Source organism: Leptopilina boulardi, unplaced genomic scaffold, assembly GCF_019393585.1.
Source record: "Leptopilina boulardi isolate dan_hultmark-lab unplaced genomic scaffold, ZJU_Lbou_2.1 LbouV2_292, whole genome shotgun sequence".
Taxonomy (NCBI): Eukaryota; Metazoa; Arthropoda; class Insecta; order Hymenoptera; family Figitidae; genus Leptopilina; species Leptopilina boulardi.
This window is the reverse complement of record NW_026137854.1, coordinates 591,791-605,662: the sequence shown is the minus strand read 5'-3', so window position 1 is coordinate 605,662 and position 13,872 is coordinate 591,791. Positions and strand designations below refer to the sequence as shown.

The following is a 13,872-nucleotide window of genomic DNA, read 5'->3' as shown; positions in this document are numbered from 1 at the left end:
AAAACTAAGGAAGACAAAGCTATTCGCGACGAAAGAAAAACGAAAATTAAAAAAGAAATCAAAGACCGACTTGGTTTAATAGTTGACACACCAAAACCAGGTGGTGCTGGGTCATCTAATGATGGCAATACAGCTCGCAGATTTCTCGAGAACTATGAAATCATTTCAGATATTACCGGGTTCAATAAAGTTCTTTTAAAAAAATTCTACATAATGTTGCAAACATTATCCTCTGGAAAACCTATTTGTACAGACGCTTTTCGTAAGTTTACATTCAAAACCGCAGAATTATATGTAGAACTATATTATTGGTACTATATGCCATCATCTTTGCACAAACCTCTGATGCACGGTTACAAAATTATCAAATCTCAGATTGTCCCCATTGGTCAATTATCTGAGGAAGCTCAAGAAGCTAAAAATAAAGATTTTAAAAGATGGAGAGAAAATAATACCCGAAAAACTAGCCGAGTTGACACAAACACTGATTTGATTCACTATCTATTAGTTTCAGCTGATTTGTATATATCAAGCTTGCGAAAAGAGTTTCCAAAATCACAAAAACCTTTGTTACCTGAGGCAACAGCTTTACTTCTTAAGGAGTAAAATAAATTTTACTTAAAAAAATTTAATAAGATTTTTTATTTGACGTTTTAATTATAAACAATAAACATTTGTTTTAATATTGATAAAATTATCATTAAGTAACTCGAATGTGCGACTTCGATTAAAGATGCGGCAAATAATAATAAATACAAACAAGAACTATAAAAGAATATATGGGGGATTTAACGTGAAGTGATGCAGGCCTCATGCGCTTACACGACATGTAAATCTTAAAAATCAGCGCGCAAGAGCACGGCGCGTTATTGTTATTATATACGACAGTAAAAAATATTTTGTTAACAAAATTGTTTTAAAACACATAAAAATTATTAAATATTTAATAAATTTAATAAATTAAAAAATCGGCCTTTTTCAAGGCCACAAAATCATTTGACACATGGAAAATAGTACCAATCGGCCTTTTTAAAGGCCACAAATTCATTTACACTTGAAAAATAGTATCAATCGGCCTTTTTTAAAGCCACAAACTAAAGTGTAAATCTTAAAAATCAGTGCGCAAGAGCGCAGCGCGTTATTATTATTATATACAATAGTAAAAACTATTTTGTTAAAAAAATTGTTTTAAAAAACATAAAAATTATTAAAAATATTTAAATAATAACTATTTTTGTTAAATGATATAAAAATATTTAAAAATTAAGGAGTCTTGAAAAAAAACGAATTTGAAACAACTAAAAACAACGTCACTGTGTATTTGTTAATTAAGAGTTGTTTAAACAAAGCTAAGTTGAAAATTGTCAAAATTTAGCAATATTTGTTCATCTTGAGTAATAATATAGTAGACTAAACACAATATTTAAATAATTTAGTTACAAAGAACTAAGATAAAGAAAATTGTTTAAAAAATAACAATAATTAGTTTATAATAATTATTTTCAATGTTAATTACTTTTGGCCCTTAAATACAAAAGATTACATGCATTTCAATTGCTAAAAGTAAAAAAAACAATTAAATCGTCTTTAGTCCGCTAATTTGTTAATAACAATTACAAAAAATTTATAAACAATTATTAAATCTCAGAAAATGTTCTTAAATCATTGCTTTAACAATTTTAGGCTTTGTTGATGTAATACCGTCCTTTTTGAAAAACTTATGTAGTTTTGAGAGAAGAAAAAAAAATTTTCAACTTTAACAATAAATAATCAATAGAAAAAATTTTTTTTTCAAAAAACAAAAACGACAGCGCTGTGTGGAATTTTATTACCTTTAAGTCAATTCAAAGAACGTCAAAATCGGTTGAAATTTGTAGGCTCTAAGTTAATTTGTCCACGGACGTGTTTTTGGCCCCACTGTGCAACGATCGGCTGCTTCCTGGAATCCCATACAATGGCCCCTCCGCTAAGAAGAAACACGTACCCAGTGTACGATTTCCTGTTGATAATTGAACTTCCCCAATCGGCATCCACGTAACCGGTAACATCGTCGCCACCGTGCTTGTAGATAATTCCTTGATCAGCTGTACCTTTCAGGTATCTTAATACCCGTTTTGCTGCATTCCAATGCGTTTTTCCGAAACAGTTATTAAACTGACTGAGAACGCATGCGGCATGGGACAAATCTGGGCAGGTTGAAACTGACAAGTAGAGTAATGATCCCACTAGTTCGCGGTAAGGTGGGACTTCTCCGTCGGATTCTACCCAAACTTTGTCCTTGGTTAGTTGTGTACCCGGATCAAGAGGTGTTGAAACCGGGTTGCACTCGGTCATTCCAAATCGCCGAAGAACATTGGAGATGTACGTCCTGTGACTAATGGATATTCCCTCCTCATCCGTGTAGAAATCCATTCCTAGACAGCGTTTTACGTCACCGATGTCCCTCATTTCGAATGATTTTGACAAACTGCGACCGAATTTCGTGATTTTCTCGTCGTCCTGACACATGATTAATAAATCGTCCACGTAAATCACGATGATAATCAGTTTTCCGTCTTCGAATTTTAAATAAACACAGGGGTCTAATTTTGTTGGTTGAGCCCCCAATTTTCGAAGTTCTCTGTCTAGATGTCTATGCCAGACTCGAGCTGCCTGTTTCAGACCGTATAAGGCCTTTTTCATCCGGCAAACGACATTTTTCGATTTTAAAGTATCTAACATTTTTCCGGCTTTGATCACCCATTCGCCATCTTCTTTCATCTCACTGACAATGAACGTGAGTACCTTCTCCAGCCACTTCGGTACCTCCATGAAAACCTCTTCGTCCAGCTGTCCATTGAGGTAGGCCGATGTGACATCGTACTACCTTATTTTCATGCCCTTCTGAGCTGCGATGGTTTTGTAAATAAACTTACGTCCTCGGTGACACTAGCAAATTGTTTTGATGAATTTTTCTCGCTTGGACAGTTTCTTGCTCGGTGTCCTATCTTCCCGCACTTGAAACATTTCATTTTAGAATCGTTTCTTGTCACATTATCCTTTTTGTTTTGCTTATATTTGTTACTAAATCCACTTTTATTTTCCGATTTCGTAACAACCATCGCGTTTTGTGCGAACCTTTGATTTGTCTCCTTCCGCGCTTCTGATTCTTCTGTGACTTTAATTCGAAGTGTCTCCAATGATGGCAGCTCGTCCCTCGATGACATGGCGCATCGGAAATTTTCGTAGTCCTCCGGCAAACTTCGAAGAAACATGATGGCCAACAGATCTTTATTGATAGTGATATCCAGTTCTGCCAACACAGCCACACAAAAAAAAAAAGTACTTGGGCCGGGAAATGAGACCATCATTTTTTGATGTATTTTGATGCGCTGAACACGAATCTGAAGTCCGTTTAGCTCCATCACGTCAGGATTTTGACATAACCTCAAAAAACATAGCTGATTTTAAATGACAGGAGAAATTTTTAAATAATGGCAGATTTGCTTGAATCTTGTTACTCGGGGGTTTTTGGGGTCGCTGATTACGAATTTAACGTCAGATTTAATAAATTCAAAATGGCGGATCCAATATGGCGGACGAATTTTTAAAAAGTAGTTGGATTTTTACGAAAATTGGTATCTAGGGGTTTTGGGAGTCGCTGATTACTTTATCGTCAGATTATTCAAATTCAAAATGGCGGATCCAATATGGCGGACGAGTTTTTAAAAAATAGTTGAATTTTTATGTAACTTGGCCGATACTGGGGTTCCGAGTCCCTGCATCGTAATACGTTTCCTACGTGTGTCTGCCATGACGGCATCAAAGCCATTATCCAGGGACTTAGCCGGATAGCGGACAAACTCCGTTGCCCACCGTCACCGCGTGGAGGTACCCTGGATGCAGACACATGTAGAAACATAAAGATATTTGACCACCGTACTATATCTGCCATTTTACATTTGAATAATCTGACGTTAAATTCGTAATCAGCGACTCCAAAAAACCCCATGATACCAATTTTTGTAAAAATCCAACTACTTTTTAAAAATTTGTCCGCCATATTGGATCCGCCATTTTGAATTTGAATAATCTGACGATAAATTTGTAATCAGCGACTCCCAAAACCCCTAGATACCAATTTTCGTAAAAATCCAACTACTTTTTAAAAATTCGTCCGCCATATTGGATCCGCCATTTTGAATTTATTAAATCTGACGTTAAATTCGTAATCAGCGACCCCAAAAACCCCCGAGTAACAAGATTCAAGCAAATCTGCCATTATTTAAAAAATTTCTCCTGTCATTTAAAATCAGCTATGTTTTTTGAGGTTATGTCAAAATCCTGACGTGATGGAGCTAAACGGACTTCAGATTCGTGTTCAGCGCATCAAAATACATCAAGAAATGATGGTCTCATTTCCCGGCCCGGGTACTTTTTTTTTTTGTTTGGCTGTGCAATTTATCAACGACATCTAAGAAGGACCGTGAATGTTGCCGAACGTCTTCGCCATTTTTCATTTTTAGGGACATTAGCTGATTGAGAAATGCCGCTTTTCTCGCAGGTCCTTTGGATTGATAGGTGTTTTCCAATTTGACCCATATCTCTCGCGCTGTAGTGCAATCTTTAATAAGCTTAATCTCCGATGGGCTAATAGCGAGCACAATATCCGATTGTGCTTTTAGATCGGCATTTGTCCATTTATTTGCAGCTTCTTGTGTCGTTGCATCACCCGCTTGGACCTCGGGTTTGTTCTCTGTACCACTCGTGTACCCCCATGCATCGTTTTTTATTAGGAGAGCACGCATCTGGAGTTTCCAGGTGTCATAATTGTCTTTTGTAAGGACTTCGAATCGTACACCAGTTGCACTCATTTTACCGATCGTTAGAGAAAACAAAAAGGAACACGCTAACCTCAAAAGTTCGACCACGCGGTTACCGTTTTGCAATTCTCGAATTTAATCGCGTACGCACAAGGTTAATGCCACACCTGGGCCCATAACCTGTAGTAATTTAGTGGTGAAACACATTAAAACCCAGCAAATACACAAAGGAGATATTTATTGTAATTGACTGATTAGAAAACAAGAGAGCTTGTGATTTATACAAAGGTTACAAATGAACTGAACTGAACACATGTTAGTGTCCTTGAGTTACTAGAGACATCTATATGAAAAGAGTTTGATTAGTGTAAAGCTTTAAATTCAAAATCCCGACAAAACCTGTGCAGGGTGTCTACTAAAAATCTGAATTAAAATTCCAGAACTTTTCCAGACCAAATTTCTTATTTTTCCAGTACATTAAATTGGATGACCTTAAGGAATAAAAAATTTTTTACTTTAACTATTGTTTTCAGAAATTTAATTAAAAAAACAATTTTAATAAATATTACAGAAACATTAATAAACATTACATTACGTAACTTAAGTAAATTATCATTTTACTTATTTAATTAATTTTTTTAACTTGATTGACAAAATTATAAATTTCTGAAAATTTAAAAGCAAAATATAAAAAATTCAAGGACAAAAATTAAAATTCCAGGATTTTCAAGGACATTCCAGGACATTTTTTCAAATTCCAGGACCTCCAGGACTAGTAGACACCCTGCTGTGTTATAATAAAAATGTGTGAGAAAAAAATAGTAAAGCGATTTGCCAAGTTTTTGCGTTCTGAAACGGATATCTGTTTTAAATCGATATTTTAATCAAAAATTATAATATTGTAAATATTTTTTTAAACTATAGTATGCTTTGAAACTTACTTTATCTTGTTCTGATATAGATAGTGTACTATGTAGAGACAAAACAATCCAGTTTTTTTCCTTCATACTGTATTCTTTAGCCGCTTCAACTACGGCTGTGATTTCACTCATTCCACTTAAGAATATGAGTAAATCACCTTTTTCACTATCTACAAAACAGAAAAAACTTCTATTAATAACGATTCACATTAAAGAAATCTAATAATCATTTTCCATAAAAGATTCAATTAACCCCTTCGTGCCCAGGCAAAACTGAGCATATAAAAAAACGAAACTAAAGTGGTTCCTATAGTTTTTGGGGTCGCTGATTACGAATCTGGTGTTAGTTTTTGAAAATTCAAAATGGCGGATTCAATATGGCGGACGAAAAAATTAAAATTGTTCGGATTTGCTTGAAAATTGTCACTCGGGGGTTTTCGGGGTCGCTGATTACGAATCCGATACTAGTTTTTCAAAATTCAAAATGGCGGATCCAATATGGCGGACGAAAAATCAAAATTGTTCGGATTCGCTTGAAAATGGTCACTCGGGGGTTTTCGGGGTCGCTGATTACGAATCCGATATTAGTTTCTCAAAATTCGAAATGGCGGATCCAATATGGCGGACGAAAAATCAAAATTGTTCGGATTCGTTTGAAAATGGTCACTGGGGGGTTTTCGGGGTCGCTGATTACGAATTTGGTATTAGTTTTCAAAAATTGAGTCTTAAATCCAATGTTGCAGATCAATTTTTAATAATCGTTAACAATCGATTGAAACTAATTTAAATTAAACAAATTAAAATAAGTTGAAAGTATAACAGTAATAGAAGTTTATTTTTTTATGTCTGTAACGGCCTTCCACACCACCCTTGAGGTTCCGCAAGAAGTGCGTTGGATTTTTTTTGTTAATAACTTTTAAAAATACGTCCATCACATTGCATCCGTCATTTTGAAAAACTAATATCGGATTCGTAATCAGCGACCCCGAAAACCCCCGAGTAACCATTTTCATGCGAATCCAAACAATTTTCATTTTTCATCCGCCATATTGGATCCGCCATTTTGAATTTTGAGAAACTAATACCAAATTCGTAATCAGCGACCCCGAAAACCTCCCAGTGACCATTTTCAAGCGAATCCGAACAATTTTGATTTTTCGTCCGCCATATTGGATCCGCCATTTTGAATTTTGAGAAACTAATATCGGATTCGTAATCAGCGACCCCGAAAACCCCCGAGTGACCATTTTCAAGCGAATCCGAACAATTTTGATTTTTCGTCCGCCATATTGGATCCGCCATTTTGAATTTTCAAAAACTAACACCGGATTCGTATTCAGCGACCCCAAAAACCCCCGAGTAACCAGTTTCAAGCGAATCTAAAATGTTTTAAAAATTCGTCATTTTTCATAATTATTTATATTTTTTTCTGAACAATATAAATTTTTAAACAAAATGTGAGTTCCATTTTTTGAAAGCTCTATCCTTCCTGAAAAAAATGCACCAAGTTTGAATAAAAAATATTTAATCTGTTTAGAGTTCTGGAGGTTTTTGTAGGTGGGACATATATGTCCCATGGGCACGAAAGGGTTAATAATAAGTGCACTATTAAATAAATTGAACCAACGGATCGTAGAAGGGCATATACGCAATGTATTTAGCATGGCCTATATGCCCTTCTACGATCCGTCGGTTCAATTATATTTAAGGGGAAATATCACCCAGACCACCTACTTATCACCCCTATTTTATTACCCCACTCTATTTATAATTTTTTTTATACATTTTATTTTTTTTCATTTTTATTTTTTTTCTTGGATTATGTCTTAAACTTTTTTGTTTGCATAAAATTTATTTTTAAATATCAACTATGACAATGATAAAAAAGATTTTTAAATGAAAAATCACATGTCAAAACGAATTTTCTTTGATCGTCTTTGATGAGTTTGACCAAGATCGTCTCGCTTAAGACACCAGCAGTAGTCGGCTAACATTTTAGCATCCCACCTTCCCTGATATCTCCTCTCCATCTCGTTGATGGCTTGGTGAAATCTTTTACAATAGATTTGTACTTCGGAGCCTTGTTGTTTCCTAAAAAGTTATTAATGACGTCATTTAACGCGTCCAATGCCTCTTTCACTACAGGAATCATGGTCTTCTCAAACTCTTTGTCTTTCATTTGCAATCTTATTTGTGGCCCAATGAAAATCCCTTCTTTAATTTTCGCTTCACTCAAGTGAGGAAACTTAATGCAGAGATATTTGAAACAATTTCCTTCTTTGTTTAAAGCCTTTACAAATTACTTCATGAGTCCCAGTTTAAGGGGGAGTGACACCTTTGACCCGAAAAAAATCGATTTTTTTTGTTTCATAAACGTTACTTTATGATGTGTAGAATAGAAATTATATCAGCAAAAGCGATTTCGAATTTATTTTATGTGAAAAAATCGAAATCTGCGGAAGGTGTCCAAGATCGCTTCGAGTGCTTTATAGCGCTATCGGCTATTTTCTCTTTTACTGTGGTAACAATTGCGTTCTTTTACGCTCACAACCGCTGGAAAGACTGAAGATGAAGCCAATATTAATGTAGAAGGCCAATTATACGGTGCAGGCATCGTTGATTAACGTTGATTTCATGTTTTTATATGTTTTCATATGTCAAAACTTTAAACGCGTTTTTATTGAAATGACATTTTTCAAAACGGTGGGCAGTCTAGATCGAACAGTTTTGATCGGATTGACTTCAGCCAAAGTTTTTTTTGATCGTTATTTACTAATGCTTTACGTGGCGGATTTTTTATTGGTTTTTTTGGCAATAGATTTTTTGAAAAAACTTCGCCTTAAAAATCGATTTTTTCCTTTAAGGGTGATTCTCTCAAAAAGGACAAATTACGCTTTTAAGATATTTTGTTAAAAAATATGAAAATTAATTGAAATTATTTAAAATTCTGTCAGCCATACGTTAGGATTTAACAATTTTCAATCGGACCACTAAAGAAAATTTTAAAAAAAGGTAAAATAACTGAAATATTGAATAAAAACTGATGTTACGGAATGGAGTTACGGAATGGAGTTACGGAATGGAGTTTTAACACTAGTTTTCATTCAATAATTCAGTTGTTTGCCATTTTTTTGAAATTTTCTTTAGTGATTCCATAAAAATTTGTTGAATTTTATCGTATGGCTGGGAGAATGTTTATTAATTGAAATTAATGTTATTATTTTTTAACAAAAACCTCGTCCAAAATTGTGCACAAATAATTTGTTCTTTCTGAGAGAATCAACCTTAAATAGCTGCCAAATCCACAAAAATTAATATTTTTAAAATATCCTACGTACTCTAAAGTTAAATCTATCACAGATTCAGAAAAAATTTGAATTTTTGTTTTATATTAAACGGTCTAACCGGAATCTTGCTCACCGATTTGCCCTGCAGAGAAACGAGACCAACTTTAGCGGCATCTATAGTCAACAAATTGAAACTTTTTTGAAATAAAAATATATTTTTGTAAACTTAAAAAGTTAACAAATAAAGTCCTCGAAACAAAATTTTGTTTACTTTATTCCTGTGACTTAAAAAAATTCATGAAAAACAGGTTCAAAAGAGACCTCAAAGGTGTCACTCCCCCTTAATATGAAGCGGAGGTAGCAATATTTTATCAGGATCGACGAGAAAATCACGAATCATATTTTTTTCCCCACCTATAAACGTGGTTCTAGGTGTACACTTTTTATTTGTCCAATGAAGATGTCTAGATCTACTGTCCCACTCGCACAAAAAACATGGATATTTGGTATAACCTGATTGTTGACCTAGAAACATGCACCAAATTTTTAGATTACCACACATCATCCATTCACATGCCTTATAATCAATTGCTTATAAAACTGTTACCAAGTTTTCGTACGTTTCTTTGAAATATACCAAGTGGGCAATTGGGACCGACGCGAATTTATTCCCATTATGAAGAAGAACAACTTTAAGACTTCTTTTTGAAAAGTCAATAAAGAGTCTTCATTCATTTGACAAATATCTAGGTCCCAAATCATTGATTAAAACTGGTATGTTGTTATAAAAAACTAGAGAACCTTCTTTAAAAAAATATGGAAGAAATTCTTGTTCACGATGCCTGTACCAAGCAAATGTTGTTTTATCATCCAACATATTTCGTTCTTGCAGTCTTGATCCAAGAATTTCTGAGTCCTGTTTTGTAAGTCCTAAGTCTCTTACTAAATCGTTTACAGCATTTTCTGTAAAAGGTTTTTTTTTGTCGTTAGATGAAGAATCTACATAATCATCGCAATCTTTATCATCAGAATCATTCTCTTCATCGAGAATATTCTCATCATCAATAACAATCTGATAGACAATATTTTTATTTAACGTGGATGAAACAGTACGAGTAGGTTATTTAGGATTCAAAGGATAAAATTTATACAAAACAGGTAGTGTAACAGATGAGACATTAGGGTAGCAAATGCTTCCTTTATTGTTAGTATTGAACCCCACTACAGTGAACTTGAAAAAAAACAATCTTCTGCGTGATTGGTAGGTTCACGCCAAATCATTGGGCTAGCAAATTTATATCTATCTTTACTGCTACTTTCCATCCCCGTACTGATTCCAAATAACTTTTACAAATTTTATGTGGCACCCAAGATTTTTCCTGATGACAAATATTTATTTTAAAATATTCAAAATACGCTTCGCGTACGAATTTAGAAATCGGTTTTCTCAGTCTAAGAAAGGTATATCTGCCACACATATAACAAAATTTCTCAGGGTCATTTTTACAATGTCGTGAAGACATTTTCAGAAACTAGATGACTTATACAAAACTGCCTAAAAATCGTTCACCTCAAATCGAACGTACGTATAAGTAAAAAATTTTTTAGAAGTTACGTAAATTAAATGTTCTGTTTAAAATGTACTAATTTGTGAGACTTTTTCGGAAGTTAACTAACTTTTATGAGCAGTGCAGAATGTACGTATCTCGTATACTCCGGATCAAAACTACTTAAGTTTGAGGTTAGGTTTAGAACTTATGTAGCTGAAGTATGAGACGTCCACGAAGTAAGAATAAGGAGTCTTCACTCAATGCGCGGATTGCAGGTAAAATGTCCCCATTCGTTACAACGTCGATCCGGAAAACTCGAATAGGCAGAGCTGGCGCCTCTAACGGGAAAACTCTTGAAACTTTCAAATTTAAAAATACCTTAATGTCAAATGTGTTTACATTTATATATTATAGTGAATTATAAATACGCGAGGATGGTTTTGTTTACTCGTGTTTAGTTTATAATTTATCTGCGTTGGAGAATTGTGTTCCAGAAAATATATTAAGTGTAATTAAATACAGTGTATTTTTTAACTGTTTTTAAAATAAAATATACATATATTATATTATTATGTACTAGCAAAATAAAACGCGCGCCAGCGCGCCAAATTAAGTATTTAATTGTTTGTTATAAAGAAATTAAAGATTAATATTATCAATAATAATTTAATTTATTAGAATATTATTACATATTAAATAATAATAATGAAAATTATATGTTTACAGGCCTCGGATTATACGACTTTTTCCGACTTTTTTCAAAAATACGACTTTTATCGACTTATTTTAATTAAAAGCGACATTTTTTTTACATTTGAAAAAAAATGTAAATTAAATACATTTTTTTAGTATAAAATGTAGATCTTCTTCAGATCTTCTTCAATTCAATTATTTAACAAATTTTGAACTAAAAGGATTCTTCACTAAATTAATTATTTTTAATAATTTTAATGAAATACATCACAAATTCAATTATATCAAAATTATTTTTCAATTAAAATTTTTATGAAATTTAACAATTGTTTATAATTAAAAAAAAATATCACAATAAAATTGAATTATTTTTTAAAAATTTCAATTCAAAATAAACTAAAATTCAATTATTACCCGAAATTTTAATTCAAAATCAATTAAAAATCCAATAATTATCCAAAATTTTCAATTTAAAATTTAATTATTTACCAAGTTTTCAATTTAAAATGAAATAAAATTCAATTATTTTCTAAAATTTCTATTCAAAATTAATTATCTAAATTTTCAATCCAAAATGAACTTAAATTAAATTATTATCCAAAATTTCAATTAAAATTCAATTATTTCCCAAAATTTGCAATTCAAAATGAACTGAAATGTAATTATTTTCCAAATTTAAAATCAAATAAAATTTCATTATTCTCAAAAATTTGAATTCAAAATTAATTGAATTTTCAATAATTTGAATTTAAAAGCATCTAAAATTTAATTAATTCTAAAATTTTCCATCGAAAATGTTTTTTTTGAAATTTAATAATTTCGATTATAACTCTAAGGAAATTCAATTATTTTTAACTATTTTAATAATATTCTTTGAAAATTCAACTATCTGAAAACATTTTTCAATTAAAAATGATTTTCAAATTATTGTATTTTGTCCGCATTTTCTAATAAATTTTTAGTGAAATCATCTAAAATTTTAATTACAAAACACTTAAAGTTTCAATTAATTTCAAAAACCTCAATTTTAAATCTTTGAAAATTCAATTAAATTTAAAAAATGTTTTCCAAAAATTGTTTGATAAATTATTTTTATTTCTGTAAAATTTAATTGTTTGAAAATTAACAATATCTTTTGAAATTTAATAATTTCTAAAAATTTCAACTTTAACCCTTCGAAAAGGATTATTATTTAAAAAAAAATTTTTATTTAAAAATCTGTAAAATGTTTTTGTTAAAATAAAAAACAAATTGTAGGATGGATAGGGCATGAAATAATTGGGAGAGGCTCGTTATATTTTCAAAAATCGTGTTTATTAGGTAAAGGTTATTTAAGTACTGACTATACTTTGGGGGTAGAAGGTTTACAAAATCTTACCTGTACCCCTCTACTTTGCATTCGTGCAATTGGTGATTCATCCTGGCGAAGGCCAGGTACATTAAGGGTACATACAACTAAGCCGTAAATGAACAATTTAAACATTGTTGACTACAGATCGGTCATTCTGACAATTTGGTCGTCCCGAACAACCGTAATAATCGTAAAAGACTTAAACACACATTTATTTTATATTTTGTTTATACACATGGCGTCTCAAGCATAGAAAATACGCATTTTTTCTATTTCATTGTTACAATGGTCGGACCCAATGTTTTATTTGGTCGGGTCCCACGGTTCCGGTATAAGGCAATTGTGTCAATTGAAAGCCTTCGATGTCGGTCACAATATACCTATCGTGGTCTAACACTTTTTTTACGACGTAAGGCCCTTTGAAGGAAGGGATAAGCTTTTTATTGACACCCGGAGTACAGTCAAAATTTTTTATCATCACATAATCTCCTACGCTATACACAGTTGGGTTTTTCCTCTTTTCATTGTAGGCGCGCTCATTATTTTCTTGGCTTTTTTCTATTCTTTCGGAGGCGGCCTGTCGCATATTTTCTAAAGAATTTTCGCTTTCGTCATATAATTCTAATTCTAATCTGATTTTGTCATTTACTTGACCCGATTGATTAACGCCAAATAATAATCGGCTGGGCGTTTCGCCAGTAGATCGACAAATGGTATTGTTAATCGAATACTCAACATTTTCAAGAATGAGATCCCATTTTTCGGGACTGTCGGACATTTTCGCTAGCATGGGAGTTAAGTCGCGATTGAATCTTTCCACTTGACCGTTGGCGCGTGGCGTACCTACGGCTATGAACACCTGCTTAATCGATTTTTCTTCCAGTAAATCAAGAAACGCCTTAGAGGTAAAGCATGTACCTCTATCGCTAATTATTCTTTTCGGAACGCTGTAATTCCTAAAATACTCGTTCAAATGAGCTATAGTTTCTTCCGATTTTGTCGATTTACAAGCATACAATTTAACCCTTTCGTGCCCATGGGACATATATGTCCCACCTACAAAAACCTCCAGAACTCTAAACAGATTAAATATTTTTTATTCAAACTTGGTGCATTTTTTTCAGGAAGGATAGAGCTTTCAAAAAATGGAACTCACATTTTGTTTAAAAATTTATATTGTTCAGAAAAAAATATAAATAATTATGAAAAATGACGAATTTTTAAAACATTTTAGATTCGCTTGAAACTGGTTACTCGGGGGTTTTTGGG

General features: G+C 32.6%; 1 protein-coding gene across 3 annotated transcripts in view; it reads right to left on the bottom strand.

Annotated features, from left to right (window-relative positions):
• The window catches only part of LOC127282259 (probable ATP-dependent RNA helicase DHX34), a 143,145-nt gene that overhangs the window by 58,393 nt on the left and 70,880 nt on the right, over nt 1-13,872 (bottom strand). For all 3 annotated transcript variants that reach the window (XM_051306433.1, XM_051306434.1, XM_051306432.1), the window contains one exon: nt 5,744-5,892. In XM_051306433.1, the coding sequence (XP_051162390.1) occupies nt 5,744-5,892 (149 nt within the window). The remainder of the gene's footprint in view (nt 1-5,743; nt 5,893-13,872) is intronic.